The sequence below is a fragment of the Trachurus trachurus genome, assembly GCF_905171665.1.
Source record: "Trachurus trachurus genome assembly, chromosome: 19".
NCBI classification, from domain to species: domain Eukaryota; kingdom Metazoa; phylum Chordata; class Actinopteri; order Carangiformes; family Carangidae; genus Trachurus; species Trachurus trachurus.
In genome coordinates, this window is record NC_139913.1 from 1030001 (window position 1) to 1054553 (window position 24553).

Below are 24553 nucleotides of genomic sequence, written 5' to 3' on the forward strand. Positions count from 1 at the left end.
TGACCCCAAAAAATCGACGCTTCGTTCGTTGCCATGGTGATCGATTGTTTTTTTTTTTCTTCCTTTTTTCCTTTTTGACACCGGTTGCCATCGGCAATTGTTACATTAAAATGAGTAGGCAACTTTGCATCTTGGAAACCTGCCTGATTTTGGAGATATGCAGTGTTTGTTTGCCATTTCTAGATCACCCACATTAATAGCATCATTGAGGATCCTTTACAGATAAACATTAACATTAGGCCAGTAAAACAAAAATACAAAAACAGTTGTCTACATTAATGTTTCAATCTACATTTTGTAATAAACAAATTATAAGTATAATCTGATATGACCAAGACACCTAAAAACAAAAACACGGCAGTTTTCATCAATTTAGCAGCAAGTGGGCAACACACATACATTGGAGTGAATGGGTTTTCTGGGCGCTTTTGCAACACCCATATCCTGCCACTAGGGGCGCAAAACCCTTAAACCCTTAAACCCTTAAACCCTTAAACCCTTAAACCCTTAAACCCTTACCACGGGAGTCAATGGTGGTGTCGTTACTCTCCAGTGCTCTACTCTTCCTCTTGCTCCTCCCCCCTTCTTCTTCTTTTTCTCCCCCCTCCTCCTCTTCCTCCTCCTCCTCCTCCTCCTCCTCCTCCCTCCACCCCTGAAGGTTCCTCCTGTACTGACTGCACCTGGTTCTGGTTCCTAGATGTTGAATCTTCATCACTCCTCTCAGAGTTTCCCTCTAAACAAATGGGCTTCACTTTGCCTGTTACCACGGTGAAATGCAAATCTGTGTGTCTGGTGTGTGTGTGTGTCGGTCTGGTCCTGGACTCAGAGTTGGACTTGGACGTCGTCGTCGTGGTGACGTGTCTCAGTCCTGGTGAGTCCTGACTCTTCTTGTTCTTCTTCTCTGTGTTGCAGCTGGATCGGGTCAGAGTGAAGTCATGAAGGAGTCGACCTCGGAGCAGCAGCAGCTTCACCGTGAGTTCTCTTCTTCCTCCTCCTCCTCCTCCTCCTCCTCCTCCTCCTCTTCCTCCCCGTCAGACTCCCGGTCCCGTTCAGACCACAAGGCGCCGTTTCCACTGCAGGAACTTTGCCGGTAGTTTTAGGGTGTTTTCACATGTTTAGTGCAGCACCAAATGTTAAAATGATTCATTGTTTCATTTTTCAGTTAGTGCGGTTGCATTCACACCTGCTTTTTATCACTCGGCACCAAACTTGGAGAGCTTCCTGTCTCCATGACTACCGGTTGGAATCTGGAAGCGCTGATTGATAAAACTTTAATGATGGAGACTCAGTAGGGCCGGTTGTTAGTAGCTCTGCTCATTTATTTCTATATTGTTTGCATGTATAACTCTGTTTGGTACTTCCGGCTGGTTTCCGGTTGCGTTCACCCAGCTCGGTCCCGTTAGTTCCCGGTTAAACGTTAAACACGGCGGACCTCTGCTGCTGCTGCTCGGTAACCACGGTAACCAGCTGCTCCGCGGACCCGAGGGACGGACCCGCCGACCTGTCCGGTGTCTGAGCGACTCAGTGGACACACACCGACCGGCTGCCCCGCTGCTGCTGCTGCTGCTGCTGCTGCTGCTGCTGCTGCTGCTGCTGCTGCTGCTTCGTTTGTGGGGACAGAGCTCCGCAGCACCGGAGCACCGGGCGGTCTCCCCGCTGCGTTAACCCGTTGTCAGTGACTACGGCAGCGCGTTTAGCTCAAACTTGTTGAGTTGGCCTGGCAGTTGGCTCGCACCAGAGTGCGGTTGCTTTCACACATCAACTAGTGCACCAGAGTTCAGCTGGAGCCGAACCGAGACGAGACGAGACCACCTCCTCAGGCTGCACTAGTTTTGGTGCATTAGAGTGTGATGTGCTTTCACACTGACCCAAACTGGACCAAATTTAGTGCGCACCAACACTGCAGGTGTGAATACAACCTTAGTTTCTACGTGGCCGAGGCCGTTTAGTGTCTCTGCTGCAGGAACGTTGACGGGAACGTTGAAAAAAAAAAAAAAGACAAAGAGAGAATAAATAAAAGATGTGTGAGTAGTAGTAGTAGTGGTAGTAGTAGTAGTAGTAGTAGTGGTGGTGGTATTAAAAGATGTGATAAGTTAACAGACGACTTTGCGATAAAACAAATACGTGACGATCAAATTGGCATTTTTACAACCCAGGATTATTTGAAAAAGCGTCAACAAAGCTGGAAAAAAGAGAATAAGTCAGTAAAAGACGTGTAGTAGTAATAAGTGGACAGACAACTAAAGTAAACCTTTATTGTCCCGAAACGAGCAAACGGTGTCACCTTTAGTGTCTGTTGTTTAAATGTCTAGTACCATACTGTAGGAGAGAGGGCGACAGCACTGCTGTACAATGATGATGATGACAGGTAAAACAACAAAACCACAATAAAATCTACACAAAAGACTCTAGAAAAAGACAGTTTTACCGTCTCCACAGATAGAAAAGGACTGTATATCTGTTTTTTTTTTTTAAAAGATATACAATACACAACGCAGTGGAAAGGACTGAGGGTGAAACCAGAGGAGAGCGGTTCATAAAGCACCTGCTGCTGTGTTGTGGTGGTTTGGTGCCGTAACTGGAGACAGATGTGAGACAGATGTTCACAGGTGTTTGTTGATGTGTGTGACCTTTGACCTTCAGGTCCAGACCGAGAGGCCTTCGTCTCCTCCTCCTCCTCCTCCTCACTGGCCTCCTCTGTGTTGATGCTGATGTGCAGCGTGACGCTTCTCACAGGTTCACTCACAACAGATCTCAGACCAGGACTCGTATTCACAAAGACTCCTATTAGAGAACTCCTAACTCGGCCTAAACATTCCCAGTAAGGAATCTCATCTCAGGTCACGTTCACACCAGCCTTGTTTAGTCCGGTTGAACTGAACCTCGCAGCGTTGTTTCTCTCCTCAGTGCGGTTCGTTTGGCTCTCTCTCTGCTCTCATGTGAACTCTAGAGCTGTTTGTTTCTGGTGTGAGCTCTATCCGCACCAGTAACAGGAAGCAAAACGTTTTACACATCATTTATTTCATGACTCGAGGAGATGCATGGATTCTGTTATGATGAGTCAGCTGTCACTGGTCTCGCTTGTATGGCCAGAGAAAATAAGTTGTGGTAAAGGGACGCACATTAACTGTTTAACTGTGTGGGGCGGTGCGTGGCACAGTGGGTAGAGCGGCCGCCCCATGTGGAGGCTACAGTCCTCACTGCAGGCGTCCCCGGTTCGAATCCCGCGTCGGGCAGACCTTTCCTGCATGTCATTCCCCCTCTCTCTGCCTCCCCCTTTCCTGTCTATCTATACTGTGGACTATCGAATAAAGGGAAAAAGCCAAAAAATATACTTAAAGCAGATATCAGCTTCACGGCCGTTTCGGCTAATGCTGCGTTCAAGGCAGGCTTTTGAAACCGTAAGTTACAGCTTCAAGTCACAACTACGACTTGGTAGCGTTCCAGGTAACCCGTAGCTCGTGTTTTTACCATCCTGTTGTCTGTGAAAGTTCCCTATAACGGCCACTCGTAACTTCCGACCCGTGAACTCGTACCAGATCGAACTGGTATGACTTCACAGGAAGGAAAAACACAAAGTACGAGTTTCTTTGAACGCACCATGAGTTAGCAGCCCCCGCCCTTGTCAGGCATCAATTGGTCCTCGTGCTACGTCACCACATTCACGCGCATCCCTTGGCTGCACACACAGCCCTTCATGCCGTTCTCTCTCCTCATTGGATAACACTTGTATCCCACAAGGAAAATTTTCTCCTCGGGTTACAGCAGAGCAGAGTGACGGAGAGACTCGTGTTTAGGCTGAAATACTTCATGTAAGTGATTGCTGACGGAAAATAGGACTATTTAGGACTTATATTAACAAAAACATTCCACTGATATCTGCTTTAATTCGCTCCTTATGTCATCAACTCATCGGGGCGTCGACACGTTTCCAAAGTTACACAGGAGGACTAAGGTCGGCTGATGCAGCGCAGGTCAGACGATGCTATGCTGCTTAAAAACGATTCTGTCAGAGTTTCATTGAAGGAACATTGTGTAGGAATTCCTCCATCTAGCGTTGTGGTTGTATATCACAAGCAACTCAATCGTATTTTTCATGCTGCATTCACGTGAAATTGGGCGGACGGACAACAGCCGGCCAGCCGCTTCACGTAACGGCATGAACAAGTGGTCCGTCAGCACGAGGCAAAACAATACACGTGACAATATGTTGTCATGGCGATGTGGTATTGTTCACCTGACCCACGTTTTACCGGCTTTCTCTCGACTAAAAACCGAAATCGCATCGTCTGAACCTGACAACCTCGGGGGGGAAAAATCTCACATCGTCACTAAGAGCAACAACTGTTTAGTCTCATAAATCTTTGTGAATCCGAGTCCTGATCGTGTTGTTCTCACGTTGGAAGAGAGTTGAGTTGAGTCGAGGCAGCTGATGTCAGTGTTGCCGTGGTAACGCCCTGCGTCCTCCTCTCAGCCTCCTGCCTCTGTCAGCTGATCCAGAGAGCAGCCGCCGACCTCTGGCTCCTCACCAGGAAACTCTGTTCTTCTCCTCCTCCTTCTCCTTCACGGAGCGCCGCCGGACGCTCTGCAGGTCAACGCCGCCTCGCCGCCGTTAGCGTCTTACTTTAAGAACGTCTGTTCGGTAACACTTTACTGTAATAGGTGTTCATCAGATTGACATAACAGCTGTCATAAACATCAGTGAATACTTCTGACAGCTGTGGTTAAGTGTCATTCGGTAAGTTATGTCACTTTTGATGCAAAGTTGACATTGTTTGAGATGTTTTTGTTCTGACAACTTGACATAATTTTTTAAAGTTTGGCCATTAGGTCTGCTATGACAGTTTAAACAGGGTATCCGCGGGGTCTTGAAAAGTATTAAAAGGTGATAAATCAATTTTGGGAAAATTAAGACCCTTAAACCAGCACTAAGTAACTTTTCAACCTTCATAAAATATTTTCATAACTTTTGTGATGATACATCGACTTACAACAAGTTGAATGACACCTCTGTCGTGGTCTGAGGGGGTCTGTATCATTATGGTCTGTATCTCTTTCTCTGGCACTAAGCAGCTTTGAGGAGCATGGTAGGAACCCTGCTCTCACTTTACTTTCACTTTCACTTTTGCGAGTCACAACAAGGAGGGAACAGGCAAAACGGCACTTTAGCAATGGATTATGTTTGTGTTTTCACTTTGAAATGATCCACTGGAAACAGAAACTTAGTTTTGATGTCTTCTGTTAATTTTAATGCAGGATATTTACAGGGCTTCACGCTAGTGTTCAGGGGAAATGGAGTCTTCCTTCAGGCAAAACACTACCGCTTTGGTCCACAGGCGCCGCCAAACTCAACCAAAACTGAAAGTTCTTTAGTACTGCTTTAAAAAGTATTAAAAAGTCTTTTCACGACTTTATAAAGTCTTACATTTTGAAGGTATCTTTTTCCTGAATTAGCTGTCCAAGTTTGAGTCCTAAAAAACATTGTGAAAGTGTGTGAATGTATTCATTTTATTAAAAAACAAAGCGCACTCGGGCGGAAATTCAGAGGCACAAAGTACGCTCTGGCGCTCCCAGTGCATATTACAAACGCACCATATGTCACATGGCGCCCCCAGCCTGTTTTGAATTCTGTTGTATCATAGTGCTTTATAGTCTTTATCACAAACTAAATGGTTACAGCTTGAATTGGCGGTGACGGATTAAAAAAATATTGAGAAGGTCTTGAAAAAGTCTTAGAAAGGTATTGAAATTAACTTCAAGATTCCTGTATATACCCTGTTATGTCAAGTTGTCAGAACAAAAACATCTCAAACAATGTCAACTTTGCATCCAAAGTGACATAACTTACCGAATGACACTTAACCACAGCTGTCAGAAGTATTCATTGATGTTTATGACAGTGTTATGTCAATCTGATGGATACCTATTCAAGTAAAGTGTTACAGTCTCTTCTTTAGTCCCCCCCCCTTGGTGCTTCTGTCCTGAGCTGCAGCTCGTTGGTGTCGGAGCTTCATGTGCTTGCTGCTTCTCGGTGTGGAGAGCGGGTTCAGCTGCTTCCTCTTGACGTGACCTCTGCATGTTGTTGTTGTTCAGGGTTCCCACGCATCCTGGAAAACCTGGAAAATGGTTGACCAATTTTCCAGTCATGGGAAAAACACATGGAAAATGAGAAAATAAGTCAAATGTCCTGGAAAATGATTGATCACATGGTGACATCAGCTCCCAGAGCTCAGACCCCACTAACACTGCAAAATCTCAAAATCTTTCCAAGAATATTTGTCTCATTTCTAGTCAAAACTAATCTCTTCCCACTTAAAATAAGACTCATCACCTAAAAATGAACTTGTTTTTAGATCATTTTCATAAACAAACTTTTACTTGAAATAAGTAGAAAAATCTGCCAGTGAAAGCAAGTTTTTTGTGTTTGTAATAAGAAAGAGAAACTTGCTCCACTATCAGATTTTTCTACTTATTTCAAGTGAAAATCTGCTTGTAAAAAGTGTCTAAAAACAAGCTGCTTTTTATGTGATGAGTCTTATTTTAAGTAGAATGAGATTTGTTTTGACTAAAAATGAGATTTTGACTAGAAATGAGACAAATATTCTTGGTAAGATTTTGTAGTGAAGGAAAACTATGCTGCTGAGTGACAGATGGAGGAGCAGCTCAGAGCTGCAGTGGCCTGGTTTAAACACTAAAACTACATGTTTCTGTGTTGTTCTATGGTAAATTAGTCATGTCTCGGCATGTCAGAGATTATTTCATAGATGAGTTAAAGAGCCTCAGACTGAACATCTTTAAATCAGAGTAAACCACATTCTGCTCAGAGTCGGGGAACAGAAAATGTAAAACTCACGACCCAATGTCTGGTCCAGGTGTGGGCAGTTACCATGACAACACCTGTGGGCGTGTCCTGAGAGTGTGTGTGTGTGTGTGTTTGTGTGCACAGGTAAAACAGCAGGTGAGCTGTCCAGGTGGTTTGGCAGACGATGGCGTCACATGACCAGCAGCTTCCTCCAGACTCGGTACGTTTGATTTGTTTGCTTTTATTTATTTATTTAATTAATGTCCTGTCACCATGGTAACCAGAGTGTGTGTGTGGGCCAATACGGTGCTGCTACTCGACAACGGTTTCTGTTTTTGGTCCTTTTTGTGTGTGTGTGGTCATTAAAGTTATTTTGTCTATAAAAAAGTTAAAAGAATAGTTGAAATTCTGAAGTTTGATTATTTATTTCTCAACAACATCACAACTCCTCAGGCTTTAAGAGTATTTTACGTTGTAGGGGCGGGAAATGATTTTCGAATAATTGAATAATCATTCAATAAAAAAAAAAAGTAAAATGTAATAGTTTATAAGACGATCATCTAAATGTTCCTTTTTCACTGAGGCAGAAGGAGAAACACGGAGAGACTCCTACAGCCATCAGGAATTTCTGTGTGAAATAAAAACAAGTGAAACCAAGTGAGCAGCACAAACTCTGCAGGGTGCCGACTGAAGAGAAGCGACCGGAGAATATTCACGTGTTGATTCTCTGGTAGCGATTCTCATAACGGTCTGCGATGTCATTTGTAAAGGACAGATGACTGTTTTTCAGTCGCTGGTGTAAAACGGTAACGCTTCTTTATTCAAATGAGGGACGAGAGAGATGAGAGTAAGGGGTTAGAGGACGTGAATATTCACATCAGACAGACTGTATCCACTCTCGCTGACGCACGCAACATGAAAGCTTGTTCGGGTACCGACATGTGGAACCGTTTGACTTAATGTGAATCAATACTTTATTTGTTTATTTCGGGCATGTCAATTAAATCATCATCATCACACTTCATCTTAGTTCAGATAACACAATACACATGGCCGAAAGGGAAAGCGGGAGAAGCTAAAGCTTATCTAGTCCCGCCCCCCCATAAAATACTCAGTCATTCAGTCATTTTCAGTGGGAATTCGGTCGTTACTGATGATAAAAGTACTCTGGGTTTGCTCTGACGCAGCTTTCGGTCCAAACCAACGACTGTGTTCTTCTCCTGCAGGTTCCCTGTGAAGCTGCTCCTGCTTCTCCTGGTTCTCCTCCCTCTGCTCTTCCTCGGTGAGTCTCCTCCGTTCCTTCTCTCCTTCTCTCCGTCCGTCCTCTACCCGACTGAAGGTTTCATGTCCTCTCTCCTCTCCACAGGCCTGTGTTGGTTCGCTCCAGAGGTTTTTCCCTCCGTCCTTCCAGCTGTGAACGTCACAGACTCTGATACCGACACCGACAGCTTCACGTCCTCACCGAGCCAATCAGAGGGCGGCGAGGAGGAGGAGGAGGCGCTGAGGGAGGTGCAGCTGTACGAGGAGCCGCTGGACAGACGACGTCCTGCAGCAGCAGAGACGACGGAGGAGGAGGAGGAGGTAGAGACAAGACGGAGACTCAGTTAACTCCAACTCCAGCTCAGTTTCTAGTTTTATTTACACAATAAAATAATGTACAAGCATCAGAAAGCTATAGACATAAACAACATAAAAGAAAATATGGATACATAATATGGATTACATTACAGATAATGACATTAAAGGTTAAGACATAAGATGTTTCTTCAATAACTTTCTGAAGGATGTGAAAGACGATGTTCAGTCCTCATCCCAGTTCACATGCAACAGGAAAATATAAACACATTGTCCTCTTCAACACTAGGTGGCGATTTGCATCATTTCAGCAGGTTAAAGGTCGTTTCACACCAACCGTGAATGTTACGCAGCCAAAATGAGACAAATTTGTTTCTACAATTGTATAAATATCTATTTTTCTTTTATAAAGAAGCTTTTTATGGAGCTAATTGATTCCCTCATTCTGGGAACGATGCGCTCTGGTGTGGGCGGATGTGTTTTGTTGAATGTGTTTTGTTGAATTTCTTCTTTTTTAGAGTGAGGTTAGTTTTTCTGAGCTTTCACCTGGCGAATAAACGCATCAACCAATCAAGATCCCTCACCCAGGACGGACAGACGTGCAATAGATGTTGTTACAGACAAGAAAACTGTTTACAACAGAGAATGTGAGAAACATGGAAATGTTAACAACAGCAGAAGGAGGAAGCTTCTGGTAGGCAAGGGAGGCAGGGAGAGCAGGCCAGCTTAAAGACCCCCTCCCATGAAAATCGTGTTTTTCGGGCTTTTCACATGTTCCTGTGGCATTTTTCTTGTGTTAGAGGTCATATCAGCAGAAAAGGAGAAAAGGAAGTGCAAAATTGCACTTGTTGCGTTGGTTCGTTGCGTTATCTGGGTGTTTTTAGTCGTATCTGTTCCCACTTGGATGCGGTTTATCTCCGTCCAAACAGCTGGAGACCGGAGATCAGAGAACTACGTTACATAGTACTGTGTAATAAAGTGAGATTAACATGTAGACAACTTGTTTTCCTGTCAGGCTGCTCGCTCTGTGAAGGAGCAGCAGGAGGAGCAGCAGGAGGAGCAGCAGGAGGAGCAGCAGCAGGAGGAGCAAGAGGAGTCGTCGTCCCGGCTGGTCCGTCTGGAGCGGCGGCTGACGGCGCTGTGGGAGCGGGTGGACGGCGGCGGACGGCGAGCGGAGCAGAGACACAGAGAGGTTCTGCTGCTCTACGGCGAGCTGCAGCAGCAGAGCAGCAGGGTGCCGAGCCAAGAGGAGGAGCAGCAGCAGAGCAGCAGGGGGCCGAGCCAGGAGGAGCAGCAGCAGCAGAGCAGCAGGGGGCCGAGCCAAGAGGAGGAGCAGCAGCAGAGCAGCAGGGGGCCGAGCCAAGAGGAGGAGCAGCAGAGCAGCAGGGGGCCGAGCCAAGAGGAGGAGCAGCAGAGGAGCAGGGGGCCGAGCCAAGAGGAGGAGCAGCAGGAGGAGGAGGTGAAGGAGGAGGTGATGGAGGAGTGGCTGAAGGGGCAGGTGGACCGACACCTGGATCAGCTCAGGACACGACTGGAGCAGGACCGACACCAGAGGGAGCAGGTTAGTGACTTTAATACTTTATTTATGTTCCATTACGGATGAGACGAGACATGATTTTAAAGGGACAACGAGGAGTTTTGTTAAAGCAAAGTGTTTTCACACTACATTTATGAGCCTCAGCACCGTGAAATTCTTTGACCGGTGCAAGACAGACTCATGTTTTCATTCACCAAGAATTAAAGTCAGAGGTTGGAAGACGATCACATACCGTCGTAGTTCCCACCATAAACGGAGATTCGGCGGCGTTATTCTCATGACTCGCCACGAAACCGAAAGTAAAGAAACGCTGGTCGGCTCGCCCAGCATTTCCACCACCACTAATAATAACAAAATAACCATAGAGACAAAACCATAGATTTATCTAAAATGGACCATTAACAAGTGGTAACGTAGATTCATCCACATTAATATGAGACTTTTTTATAACCAAATAGAAACTCCTGGTTGTCCCTTTAATAAAACTACAATGACAAAATATCTGACTGGACCAACAGACTTTTATTTAACCGAGTTGCACATGCATTTTGAAATGTTTTATTATAACTCTTTACATGCATAACTCTAAGCATGAGCTTTTAATAAAGTTCTTCTTCCACAAATTGAAACTAAAATTTACAAAAGTTAAGTTAAAAAAATTTAATTAAATATTCCTTTCTTTTTTTCAAGTGCAAACAATATTATGTGCAGTGTTTCCTTTAGGATTTTTTTTAAAGTAGTGGCAACGACCCCCGCCCCCCCCCTCCCAGTGCCATTTCACTACTCGGATACTCGGAAAAGAGAGAGAGGTTATTGATTATTGATGATTTAAAAATGGATTACTGATCAATTGCAATGATTGTATGGATGATTATGAGTCTATTATTATTATTATTATTATTATTATTATTATTATTATTATTATTATTATTTGTCCAAAGCTGCATCTTTGTTCTGTAGGAAATAAACTCCAAATATGGACATTTATTTGCAAGTTTGGACATTAGTTTTATTTATTTACTTTTTGACTGTGAAAGACTGAATCTAAAACAAACAAAATAAAATAGAAAATGCATTTAATAATAATAATTTGGACGTTACACCTAAACTACACAAATGTAAGGTGCAGTGAAGAGTGAGATTCAACACGAGGTAATTCAGCAGCTGACTGTTTGTTTTTTAATGGTGCAGTAGGTTTGTAGTGTGTTTTGTTTTACTGTTGCTGTCAAATGGAAAAACAATAATTAAAAATGTAATCGATAATGGTTAATAATCGTTAATCGGTTGGTGTCACCAGGACCAGCTGCAGCAGCAGAGCCAGTCGTCTCGGCTGCAGCGGTTGGAGCAGCAGCTTCAGTCGCTCTCGGAGCAGATGGAGGTGAGAAGAAGCTCCGCCCACACAGCAGGAAACTCTTCTTCATGTCTTCATGTTTTACAGCTTAATAAAGTTTTGATGTGTTTGAATCTCCAGCAGCTGCAGCGGAGACAGGAAGAGGAAGCTGCTTCACCTGCGACGCTCCCGGCCGCCGTCAGGTGAGCTGCACCGGACCGTCTCAGCTGTGGACACGACGTCAAACTCTGAGGCTGTTGCTAATGTCTCTTCTTCCTCCTCCTCCTCCTCCTCCTCCTCCTCCTCCTCCTCCTCCTCCTCCTCCTCCTCCTCCTCTTCCTCCTCTTCTTCCTCCTCCTCCTCCTCCTCCTGCAGCGTGGCAGTGGACCAGCAGTCCCATGATGCTTTGCTGGCGGACGTGGGCCGGTTGGAGGGGTCTCTGGGCGAGCTGCGGCGGGAGCTGCAGAGTCTGTCCAGGCTGGAGGACGAGAGCTGTGGACGAGCGGAGCGGCTGCAGCAGACGGTGAGAGAGAAGACGACGCTTCTCTTTTTTTAAATTTTTTTTTACTTTTTATTCATTTTCTTTTAGTAGCAAACGCATATGTGATGGCTGGGCACAAAACATGCAACGTGACATGACATGACGAGGGGAGGATTTGTGCATCAAGTAAAACAGAAGTCAACATATGCACATCATACTGTACATAAAAACTATAAAGATGCTGCTTGAAAATAGGGAAAGAACATTTCTTGTTAGTTCGACCTTATCTTTGTGATCTATATGAAGTCAAGTCTTACAGTCGACGCGTAGCTGAGCCAGTTTGACCAGTTCTCTTCAAAAATATCAGTTTGGTTCCTTAGTTTGAATGTAATTCTCTCCATAACATCTTATGAATTATATTTCGTTTGTCTTTCTTAAGCCATTTTACCTGGAGTTTTAAAGGGATAGTTCAACATTTTGTCAAATTGGCCCATTGCCATAACCCCTATAGTCATAGCAGTAGGTTCGTTACCTTTAATTGTCGGTGCAAGCTGTTTTTAGAACGGCGGAGCAGAGCCGTGAGCTGCTCAGAGCTACGCTACGGAGGCTCATTATGGAATTTCTTGGTTTCCCTCATCAAACTCATCAAATACACAATCCAACAACTCCACAACGCTCTGGTGGACAAGTTGTGAGCTGCACATTCACCACGCTATGAGATAATAACACAACGTTACCACACAGAGTTGTTTTAGAGGGAAATTCATGTAAAACCGCTGATGCGTGTTGCCTTCAGGGACAGTTTTTCATCAACAGTCTCTGTATTTACCACCACAGACGTACGTTGTGACCAGAGCTTCTTGTCCCTCGTGTCCTGGTTCAGGTCTCGGCTCAGGTCCGGGAGCAGGTCCAGGCTCTGCTCTACGGGAACCAGCTGGCGGTGGCGAGCAGCAGCAGCAGAGATGACCTCGACCACGATCACAACGTCCCAGAGTCAGAGTCGCTGCTGCAGTGGCTGTCGCAGCGCTACGTCAGCGAGGCCGAGCTGCAGGCGGCGCTGGCCTCGCTGGAGCTCCGGGTCCTCAACAACCTCAGTCAGCAGCTGGAGAAACATCTGGAGAAACATCTGGAGCAGCAGCAGAGGAAGCAGCCGCTCAGACGGCCGGTCCGGGACACGAGCGGAGCTGCACTGACCCCGGAGGTGACGTCACAGTTTGATGACAGTTTTGATAACCTCGTGGTTCCCTCGTGTCCAAAAATGGACGCACAAAAGAACTGCTATAAAATCATCATATCAATATTTTTTTCATTTTTTTGTGCATAAATCTCTTAAGCAACATAAGCTCTTCTCAAAACTACCAAACATTCAATCATTTCAGAGTTTTAACCCTTTAAATGCCAGTTTGAAGACTTAAAATGCCAGTTTTCTCCTGTTTGACTCCGTTTACAAACACGTCGTCTTTCTTGAAGTGAACAAACCCCTCGATGTCTGTTTGAAGACATCTGACGTTGTCTGTTTTTATGGGATGTAAACAGCCTCAGATCTGTCTGCTCCCGTTATAAACGCTGCTGTGGTGATGCAGAAACAGACAGACAGAACAGATTGAAAAGAAAATCTAAACATTCATTCTGTTAGAGCTAAAATATTAGATACTAGAGCCCCAGGTTGGATTTGACTGGAATTGTCCTTTAAAGCCTGAATCATCAAATCATTGACAGAAAAGTCTGATTCTTTAAGACTGGAGTCTCTATAGGATCATTCAGTACACACTGTGGGGGAAAAAGAGAGAAAAATAGCAATTTGCATTTTTTCATTTTTCATTTTTAAAATTCTCTATTTCTCATTATTTGTGTTAAAATGTTTTGTTTTATATATGTATATGTGTGTGTGTGTGTGTGTGTGTAACGAGTGTGTCCCTCGTCTCCTCAGGACGTCCAGCTGATGGTGAGCGACGCTCTGCGGATCTTCTCCGAGGACCGGACCGGCCGCGCCGACTTCGCCCTGGAGTCTGGAGGTCGGAGAGAAACTCAGTCTGTTTGTGTTCTAGGGCCAGGCTGCTGCTGTTGTTGTTGTTGTGGTTGTTGTTACTGTTACTCCCTGTCTCGTTGCTCTGCACATTAACTGTAGTTCAGGGTTGAAAACCTGTAGAAGTGTTGTTACTGATGTTGTGTTCTGGTCCCGCAGGCGGCAGCGTGCTGAGCACTCGCTGCTCCGAGACCTACGAGACGAAGGCGGCGCTGCTCAGTCTGTTCGGAGTTCCTCTCTGGTATTTCTCTCAGTCTCCTCGGGTCGTCATCCAGGTCACACACACACACACACACACACACACACACACACACACACACACACACACACACACACACACACACACACACACACACACACACACACACACACACACACACACACACACACACACAACCTGCCTCATGTGGGACAGTTTGTGTTTTTACATATTTATTTTTATTTAAAAATGTGTCATCTCCTCCATTTGTTTTCTTTAAACAATATTGTAAGTTTTTACATATAAAAGCTAAAACATCTTTTTCAGTTGAATATATTTGCATTTTCTTTATTTCTTGAAAAGGCCTGGGCAACAAGACAAAGAGCGATATATATAGTTGAATACTGAAAGTAATCCTAAACTGTTTGTGGCAGGTAACACCAACAGGAAGGATTGTCTAGTTTTTTTTTGTATTTGTCATTAAAAGTGTCTTGTAATCCCATATGGGATGGAACACAGTGGTGGCATGACACGAAAAGAAAAGAAAAATTTGAATTCAAAAATTAATAATAATATAAAAAACGTACAAATAACCACAACTATTGCAAATAATAAGTGTGCTATACAACAAAACTATCAAAAGATGAAAAATAACAATATACGATACATGTGAGTCTTCACCTCCCTCATTGGTTAACGGACACTGTCTCTCCGTCCTCTCCGTCCTGCAGCCCGACGTCCACCCAGGGAACTGCTGGGCGTTCCGAGGCTCCACGGGTTTCCTGGTGATCCGTCTCTCCATGACGATCGTCCCTTCCTCCTTCTCCCTGGAGCACATTCCCAAAGCGCTGGCGCCCAGCGGGACGCTGCGCAGCGCTCCCCGACGCTTCGACGTCTACGTAAGAGGAGCCGCCGCCGCCGGGAACACCGGGAACGTCTTTTACATCTGGACGTTTTCTTCTGTTTCTAACGTGAAGCATGATTCTGTTTTGTTTTGTTTTGTTTTCAGGGTCTGGAGGATGAAGGTCAGGTGAGCGGGAAGCTGCTCGGCTCCTACTCCTACGACGAGGACGGAGAAGCTCTGCAGACGTTCGCCGTCACCGTGAGTCTTCACTGCTGCAGGGAAGAAGACGACAGTGACTTGGCTCCACGTTAGAGCTGTCGGAACGAACTCCGCTATTCCGACAGAATTCAAATTATTTTCAAAACGAGAACATTTGAAGGAGGAAACTGACGCAGATTAACACCGTGCGTCGCGACGTTCGGGGTCGTAAACATGTTGATAAAACAAACTATTTTGTTGATGTGCACCGTAGAGCTGCAGCTTCTTTTTTTGTCGATCGATCTGTTGCTCCACTACTTCTAATATTCAGATTTCCCCTCTTGAAGATTCATATTGAGTTGGTAAAACTTCAGTGTGTTGCAAATGTTACATGACAGATTTGGTTGGAATGCCCTTTAATGGACGCAGGACGTAATAATAAACTGGTATAGGTGAATATAATGAGCTAAAAAAAAATTAAAATATCAAATATAATTTGAATATTTAACATGAGAAGTTAGAAATTTTAATCTGATTTGGGGGGAAGACTGACGGCTCCTAGTCCGTACCGGAGCTCACAACCAGAAGTTGGTCTTCTTTTATTCGCCGTTCGCCGCTCCGCACTGGAATATTTTTGTTTATTTTGCAGTTTAATATGTACTATAACTGCATAATTTACCAGTTAAATGACTCTTAAGGGGACATATTATGCAAAACTTACTTTTTCATTGTTTTAGTGTGTGTGTTTGTGTATCCAGAGTGCTTCCTCACCCCTTAAACGTCAGTTTTGACAACTAGGTCAACATTTTGTAAACTGCCATAGTCAGAAAATGTGTCTCTTAACAAGCCGTTTTAATTTCACCCGGCTTATTACATCACAAGCCGGGTGATGTGAATATCCAAGCCCTCGCTCCCATGGTTACCATGGTTACCTCAGCTACCAGAGCAAAGCTTCTAAACTGACCGTTTAGATCAGGGCTGTGAAACCGGTGTGTAGAGAAACCAGCTGTTTTTCTGACCAAAGCCTGTTACTAACATTACTGTTAGACATCAAGGTGCCAGGTCAAGAAGCAGAAATGAGCTGAATGTCCCTTTAAGTCTTTTCACGATTTTATACAGAATGTAAAACCTCCTCTTCTTCCTCTTGTGTGCTGTTACAGGAGGAGAACGAGCAGACCTTCCAGATCATCGAGGTGCAGGTTTTGTCCAACTGGGGCCACCCGGAGTACACCTGCATGTACCGCTTCAGGGTCCACGGGACGCCGCCGCCGCCGCCGCCAAACTGACCCCACGACGGCGCCTCGGTCCGGCCTCGGCCACTTGCTGCTAACTGTGCCTCCTTTATTTATTATTATTAACCAGTCTGAGGCGCCGGTAACTCGCCTGTCTGACGGCGGCTCAGAGTGACGGCCATGTTTTTATCAGTGTTTGTCGGTTTGTCAAGTTTTAGCCTTTTTCTTTTTATCCGTTAGTGTCTCATGTTTCTGTTTTAAGGTTTGAGTGGATGATGAACGATCCTTTAAAGTCTGTGCTCAGATTTATTTATTTAACTTTTCAGTCGAACCACTTATTTAATGCTCAGAACTTTACAAGTTCACAAACCGGACGGTCCTTGAACACAACAAGAAGAGACGGGCCTTTACAAATAAAACTTCAGCTCAGGTGCCTTTTTATTATTGTCGTTCTGGAGTCAAAGCAACAACTTTGCTTCAACTGTCGGTTTTATTACAGATTCTGACTGAACACTGTTTTGTTTTTTACCTAATGTGCATATTTTTGTGTTTTTGTACGTGTCTGATCTGATGTAGCAGAATAAAGATGTAAAGATGATTCTCTGTTTGTCGTCCTCTCGCTGAAGCCGCAGCTCCTCTTGTGTTTCTTGTATTGTAATGTCCAGTCCCAGTCCTCATAACAACCATGTGTCTTGATATTTACATTATTCTTCCTCGGCTACAAAGATAAAAGATGATTTGATGTAAAATCTAAACCATATTTAATGTAAAAACAAGGTTTGGATTGAACAGAAGAACACAGCAGGTGACACTGGTGACACCAATGGTTACACAAGCATCTATACTTTAGTACAACTATTTGAATTATCTGTTAAACGTATTGAATCACATCACAGAAACCAAAGGGAGATAGAGACACAGAGATATTTGTGGTTTAAAAAAAAAAGAAGCATTTCAACAGAATAGTTTTAAAATGAGCTTTTTTATTTTTTACTTTACTAAATGTTTTACAGTGTAAATGAAAACCTTTAAATAATCAGTTGTATCGAGCAGTATCTGTCCCATTTCGTCTCTTCAGCTTCATCCAACGGTTATAAGAGCAAGAGAAAAAAAAATTGTTTAATATTTTAATTTTATACGTGAAATAATACAACATTCAAAAATGTAAATGGTCCTCAAAAACACCAAAAAATTCAGAAATCTAAAATAGAAATCCACCGCTACATTCAAACAATAAAACATTGGACATTTACAAATCATTAAAATCCTCTGTGTAATTATTTAAAAAGAAATCCAGTGTTTTCAATTCAGTTGTGTAAATAAATGTATATATGAAGAGTTCATTTGCGAAAGTAGATAACTCCGTTTAAAAAAAATTCTAGAATCTTCATTTTTAATTTTTAATTTACATAAGGTGATATCAGTCAAACCAAAGTTGAGTGACTTTGAGATGTAACAAAACAGACATATCTCAAAAAAATAAAATTTTATTGAAAACAACACTGCAAAGAATAATTACAAAGCCTCAGCTCATTTTTTTCAAAATGGCGTTTATCTGCTTTTGCAAATGAACTTTATATTTTATGGTTTTGGTTTTGTCTTTTTCTTTCTTCTAAATAAAATTAAAAATAATAAATCTAAAAAAAAAAAAAAAAAAAAATCCAACGGACGGGGAGCGGAAGTCAACCGGATGTTTGTGTCTGTGACGTCACGGCGACCCGGACGCAGAAGTGACGTCACTCAGGTCGCTTCATCCACGAGCGACAACAACGTGTTTATCGACTCAACACAGAAACACGTGAGTTTGTTCAACTTTTCTCTTCAGTTGTGTGTCCGTGTTGTTTTATGGTTGTTGTTATTGTAGATGTGTATTTGTCGTGATGAGTTCAGGGACCTGCAGACTGTTGCGTTTTAACTTTTATTATGAATGATCTTTAATCATGTAGCGGAGCAGCTAACACACCAACACACCAACACACCGGCATCATGCTGCTGGTTTCACTGGTCAATACAGCGGGTTAGCACCTATAATCTATCATCTATAATATGATATATCATCTATAATCCACAAACAGTTTAATCCTTGAACCGCAGCATCATGTTAAACCTGGAACACAATCACTGTGGTTTATAGTAGTTAGTTAGTTTGTAATAGTCCAGAGTTTTTATAGCTACTACAGCCACGGAAAAAAAATAAGACACCTTTTTCTCAAATGTTTCTTAAAAAGTATCTGTACATGTACGGCACATTTCATTTCAGTTTGTTTTGTTGTTTTTTAACCAATACAAACACAACTCATTCTATCTGAACCACATCTGATTTTATAGGAAGATTATATATTTTAAAAAAAACCACTGCTGGGATTTGACAGTGACATTATCCCACAAAAATGTTAAAATATTCATGTTGTGTTGCTTAGAAATGAATATGAACATGTTTTCCTTCATTATTCATATTAAAGGTCTGAGAAGACTGAATATTTTTTGTTATTTCGACTAGCTAGTTGTCATTTTCTGCCAATAAATGACAATATTTCTAATGGGAGAAATGTTGTCAGTAGTTTATAGAATAAAACAAAAATGTTCATTCTACTCAAATAGATATCTATAAATAGTAAAACCAGAGAAACTCATCATTTTGAAGCTGTAGCTATATACTGAGCAGTGTTTGCATGTAGACTAATCGTGGATTTCTATGTTGAATTCATAAAAACTTGGTTTATTTGGCTCCGTTTACATTTGTTGATGTAGCAACAAAAGCAGTTTCAGCTTTGTGTCTGTTCAGGTTTCAAACATGTGTTCAAGTTCTACCCAAAACAAGAAGACATAGCAACATTCGTAGAAAAGATGAGACATGTTTTCCTCCTCCAGTTCACAGAAAGAGCTGTTTACATTAACATCTTTAAATCTGGAGTTGGTCTGATTAACAGGATCAATATATAAATGTATAATCTTATAATAAACTTCCTTCATCTTGTTTGTGACGCAAAACTCTGTGTAAAACAAACTTCCTGTTTATCAGACTCACGTGACCTGATGATGCTTTTAATTATTATGTTTTAGTGATCAATTAATTTTTAATTTTATGTTTGAAACCTAAAATATTCACTTTCTATCAAAGAGAAAATCTAGAAAATCAAGTGAATCTTATCGTCAAGGTGATCGATCGATTCATCTCTATGATCAGTATCAGTGAGACTTCTGTTTTACGGACGGTCAGTGAAGTGGTTGTGTGTGTGTGTGTCTGTGTGTGTGTGTGTGTGTTTCAGATCTAGAATCCGTTGCCATGACGTCGTTGGCTCATCAGCTGAAGCGGCTGTCGCTGCCTCAGAGCGACGCCGCGCTGCTCGGTCGCCGTGACGTCGCCTCGCTGCTGTTCGACCCCAAAGATGCTGCGACGATGGACCGCAGCAGCTTCTACGCCCTCGGTGAGGCTCCGCCCACTCAGAAATCATCATCATCACACTTCATCTTAGTTCAAATATACACATGGCCGAAAGGGAAAGCTCATCTAGTCCCGCCCCCGTTACCCACAGAATAAAAATCTTTATCGTAATCTTTTCTTTTCTTTTGCTTTTTACATTTTGACAACATGTTCCAGCAGTAGGTCGTATGCAGAGCTGCAGTCTAGCTCTACACAGTAGATTACGTGTGTGTCTGCACATTAGGGCTGGGACGATACGCTTTTCTCCCGATTCGATTCTTCTACTATTTGTTGGATGGCGATTTGATTTAAATTGCGATTCTACGATATTGCAGATTCTCTCGATTTTTAGTCTTTAGCATTTTTAACATTTATCTGCACACAAACACTGTAGGAGCCTATAAATGAACATACTCCATTATAAAGTGAACTTAATACCCTTATAACCCTTTTCAAAACCTGGACTCTCTGGATGTAAAAAAGGCGAACAAATGCACATTGCACAATATTTTAAAAAATTCAACACCAAAAACAATTAAAAAAAAAATCGATTTTTGAAAAAAACTATTGATTTAAAAATCGTCAAAAAAAATATTGCGATATTTATGTGAATGGATTTTTTCTCCCACCCCTACTGCACATGTGTCCATATTAGTCCGTCATGAGTGAACAACAGTCTCATCTTGTAGCCTGGCATGACACAAAGTCACAGAGTCACAGAGTCACAGAATGGTCCAATCGACAGAGAGCAAAGTCCAGTGTACTGATTATCTGTTGGGATGGTGTGAGAGCCTTTTATGCCATTTTCTTTTATTCATCCGTCTCCTCTGCAGCCTTCGCCGCGTTTAACTCCGCCACATCCTCCCGAGTTTTGGCCACGTCAGCTCGCATTGTTGCCACAAACTAATGCACCGCTCCTCCTCCTCCTCCTCCTCCTCACCTCCTTCCCTCTCTTCCAGGCTGCACGGGGCTGGAGGAGCTGCTGGGAATCGAACCGGCGTTCCAGGAGTTCCAGGACACGCTGTTCAGCCCGGCGGCGCTGACGCTGGAGCGAAGCGTCCAGTCCCGAGACGTCAACGAGCGGCTCGACGCCGGCATCGCGCTCTTCCTCACCCGCCTGTCGCCCTACTTCCTGCTCAAACCGGCGCACAAGTGCATCGAGTGGCTGGTTCACCGGTACGTTGCCGCCGCTCGGCACGGGTTAAAGGGATAGTTCACTCATTATCTCCTCCCCCTCATGTGGACTAAGGGCTGGGAGAAGTTTCAGAGTCCTCCGTGGCTTCTCTGAGTTACAGGGGGTCTCGGCGTAGCAGTGCATGTTCATATAACGGTTGCAAATGGATACCAACTGTCTTCATAACAAAAAGACACACCAAAAAACATCCAAATACCTCCATGCTGCTCGTCTGTAATGTCCGTCTTGTATTGAAGCCCCAACATGAGAAATTGTTCCGCCAGCACTGGGAGCTTCCGCTACAAAACAAGCTTGAAATATAGACTTATTTAATTTTTTTCGGGACAATTTCTCATTTCGGGGCTTCAATACAAGAGGGACATTACATACGAGCAGCATGGAGGTATTTGGATGTTTTTTGGTGTGTCTTTTTGTTACGAAGACAGTTGGTATCCATTTGCAACCGTCATATGGACATGCACTGCTACGCCGAGACCCCCTGTAACTCAGAGAAGCCACGGAGGACTCTGAAACTTCTCCCAGCCCTTAGTCCACATGAGGGGGAGGAGATAATGAGGGACATTTGGGTGAACTATCCCTTTAATGTTTTGTTGTGATGTACACATGTTTGATTCCCCGTGTCTGATGTTGTGTGTTGGTCGTTGCGGCAGCTTCCACGCCCACCGCTACAACGCCGACAGCCTGATGGCGAGTGCGCTGCCGCATCACGACACCAACGTGTTCGTCAGAGTTCTGCAGCTGCTCGACGTCCGAGACCAGAACAACAAGTGGAACTGGCTGCACCGGCTGCAGGTGAGGAACAAAACCAGGATTCATGGGGGTCCCCAACTTTTTTTGAAATTTTCCACATTTTCTAGAATTTTTTAAAAACTTTCTTTTTTGGGAGAAAATTTTCCACTTTTTTCTAGGAAATGTTAAACTTTTTTTTTTTTTCAGAAATTATTTTTATTTATTTATTCTAGAAAATTTTACAAATTTTCTAGAATTTTTTTCAAAACTTTTTTTTGAGAAAATGTTCCACTTTTTCTAGGAATTTAACTTTTTTTTTTTTTCAGAAATTATTTTTTATTTATTTATTTTAGTAAATTTTACACATTTTCTAGAATTTTTTTTAAAACTTTTTTTTGAGAAAATGTTCCACTTTTTTCTAGGAAATTTGAAACTGTTTTTTGAGAGATGATTTTTAACTTTTTTTTTCCCAGAAATTATGTTATTTATTATTATATTATTATAATTTTTTTTTTTTTAATTTTCCAAGCTTTTTCCTAGAATTAAAAAAAAAAAAAATTCCAGAAATTATTTTTATTTAGTTTAGAAAATTTTCTACATTTTCTAGAATTTTTTTCAAAACTTTTTTTTGAGAAAATGTTCCACTTTTTTCTAGGAAATTTGAAACTGTTTTTTGAGAGATGATTTTTAACTTTTTTTTTTTCCAGAAATTATTTTTTATTTATTTATTTTAGAAAATTTTCCACATTTTCGAGATTTTTTTTTTAAACTTTTATTTTTTTTTTTTTGAGAAAATTTCCCACTTTTTTTCTAGGAATTTTTTAACTTTTTTTTTTTTTTTTAGAAATGATTTTTATGTTTTTATTTTAGAGAATGTTCCACCCTGTCTCATGTCTGGTGTGTCGTTGTTAGAAACCCGGCGTCCCTCTGTCCCGACGGACCCTCGTCACCCACTGCTACTCCGACCTGAGCTTCATGGACTTCATCTGCTCCATGGTGACCAGCTCCGTCCAGGTGAGGCCGCAGCCAATCAGCTGCCACCGGGACCCTGGGGGTCAAAGGTCACATGACACAAATAAACACTGGTTAAACTCACAGATTTCTCCTCCTCTTCCTCCTTTTGTCCTCTTCCTTCCACTTCTTCCTCCTCTTCCTTCATCTTCCTTCTCCTCTTCCTCCCTCCTCTTCCTCTTCCTCTTCCTCTTCCTTCTTCTCCCTCCTCCTTCTTCCTTTTCTTCCTCCTCTTCCTTCCTCCTCTTCCTCTTCCTTCTTTTCTTCCTCCTCTTCCTTCATCCTCCTTCTCCTCTTCTTCCTCCTTCTCTCCCTCTTCTCTTCCATCCTTTTCCTCCTCCTCTTCCTTCCTCCTTTTCCACCTCCTCTTTTTTCCTCCTCCTCTTCCTTCCTTCTTCTCCTCTTCCTTCCTCCTCCTCCTCCTCCATTCCCCTCTTCCTCCCCCCCAGGCCTACTCCTCCTCCTCCTCCTCCTCCTCTTCCTCTCCTCCTCAGCTCAGACTCATCTTCTCCTTCTACGCCTCCGTCATCGTCTCTGCTCTGGTTGCCGTGGACAACGTGTCCGACGTCATCGTGGCGAAGCTGCTTCCGTACGTCCAGAGGGTGAGACACCGACCAGCTGGTTATTGATTATTGATCATCAGCCGCCGCCGCCGCCTAGTTTAGTTTAGTTTAGTTTATTTAGACCCATTAGCTTTTGCCACGCAGCAGCAGCAGCAGCAGCAGCAGCAGCAGCAGCTCTTCTTCCTGGGGTCTTTTCATCACAATAAATGACAAATACAAACCATTAACACACAACACATTAATACATAAAAACAAAAATACATACTTAATACAAAACAAAACATCCAAGACAAACACTTCACATATGTTACCAGCTCCTACATTGAATCACTACACAACAAGAATACCAGGACCCAATTTACAAATATAGGCTACTAATGGTCAAAATTGCGATGAAAATAATAATCTCTTAGTTTCATTTTAAAACAAACCATGTTTCTTTGTTGTATAACATAATTCAGAAGTAAAGGGCATTCCACTCTTCACAGCTCTATATAATACTCTACTATCTATCTATCTACCTTGAGAGAGTGCCCTGGGTAAAATAAAATAACCTCCAGCAGCAGCATGTCGAGTTGAATAATTATGTATGTTTGAACTAAAAGATAATTTTCTATACAAGATGTACAGTATGGCATTTTAGTTGTTATTATATTTTTAAGAAAAACCATCAACAAATATGACAATCTGTGCTTAACATCCAGCCAACAGAGACTGGCATCATGCATTTGACAAATATTCGACCTTATTCCACACATAAGTGCAACATGTGCTGCTTTGTTTTGTATAAGTTCAGGGTATCCGCGGGGTCTTGAAAAGTATTAAAAGGTGATAAATCAATCTTAGGAAAATTAAGACCCTTTAAAAGTATTAAAAAGTCTTTTCACAACTTTATAAAGTCTTAAATATTGAAGGTATTTTTTCAGATTTAGCTGTCCAAGAGTTTGAGTCGTAAAAAACATTGCAGTGTGTGAATTTATTCGTTTTATTAAAAAACAAAGATGAACCGGTTCATGAAAAAGAAAAGAAGATTGCTCCACTCTCAAAAAAACAAAAACAACAATGTTTTTTTTTGATAAACGTTGCTTTTGATTTATTATCTCAGCCTTTTTTGAATTCTGTTGTGTCATAGTGGTCTCTATTCTTTATCACAAAAACTAGAATTGTTAAGTTAAAAGTGTCACTAGTGTAAATGGTTACAGCTTGAAGTGGCGGTGAGGTGTTGAAACATATTGAGAAGGTCTTGAAAAAGTCTTAAAAAGGTTTTAGAATTAACTTCAAGATGTTGGCTAGTGAGGTTTTGGACCAAACAACTGGATAATAAAATAATCCAGATGTGACCAAACCAGAGCTTGAATGACTTGTTTAGTAGTTTGTGTTGTTAGATATTTAGAGCATCTCCTCCTA

At 42.5% G+C, this 24553-nt stretch overlaps 2 protein-coding genes across 3 annotated transcripts in view; both read left to right on the top strand.

Annotated features, from left to right (window-relative positions):
• LOC311003112 (uncharacterized protein) overlaps positions 1 to 16790 on the top strand; it is a 20975-nt gene extending 4185 nt beyond the window's left edge. The window contains exons 7-22 of the mRNA XM_083994797.1: positions 913 to 972; positions 2644 to 2736; positions 6947 to 7022; positions 8029 to 8084; positions 8169 to 8383; positions 9444 to 9766; positions 9848 to 9938; positions 11212 to 11292; positions 11386 to 11447; positions 11620 to 11767; positions 12609 to 12926; positions 13656 to 13740; positions 13911 to 14026; positions 14682 to 14849; positions 14960 to 15052; positions 16153 to 16790. Of these exons, the coding sequence (XP_083850923.1) occupies positions 913 to 972; positions 2644 to 2736; positions 6947 to 7022; positions 8029 to 8084; positions 8169 to 8383; positions 9444 to 9766; positions 9848 to 9938; positions 11212 to 11292; positions 11386 to 11447; positions 11620 to 11767; positions 12609 to 12926; positions 13656 to 13740; positions 13911 to 14026; positions 14682 to 14849; positions 14960 to 15052; positions 16153 to 16278 (2111 nt within the window). The 3' untranslated portion in view covers positions 16279 to 16790. The remainder of the gene's footprint in view (positions 1 to 912; positions 973 to 2643; positions 2737 to 6946; positions 7023 to 8028; positions 8085 to 8168; positions 8384 to 9443; positions 9767 to 9847; positions 9939 to 11211; positions 11293 to 11385; positions 11448 to 11619; positions 11768 to 12608; positions 12927 to 13655; positions 13741 to 13910; positions 14027 to 14681; positions 14850 to 14959; positions 15053 to 16152) is intronic.
• A 1182-nt stretch (positions 16791 to 17972) lies between these two features.
• Positions 17973 to 24553, top strand: part of heatr1 (HEAT repeat containing 1) — a 49138-nt gene continuing 42557 nt past the window's right edge. For both annotated transcript variants that reach the window (XM_083994363.1, XM_083994364.1), the window contains exons 1-6: positions 17973 to 18022; positions 19494 to 19652; positions 20608 to 20824; positions 21494 to 21635; positions 22485 to 22586; positions 23033 to 23185. In XM_083994363.1, coding sequence (XP_083850489.1) covers positions 19511 to 19652; positions 20608 to 20824; positions 21494 to 21635; positions 22485 to 22586; positions 23033 to 23185 — 756 coding nt within the window. In that variant the 5' untranslated portion in view covers positions 17973 to 18022; positions 19494 to 19510. The remainder of the gene's footprint in view (positions 18023 to 19493; positions 19653 to 20607; positions 20825 to 21493; positions 21636 to 22484; positions 22587 to 23032; positions 23186 to 24553) is intronic.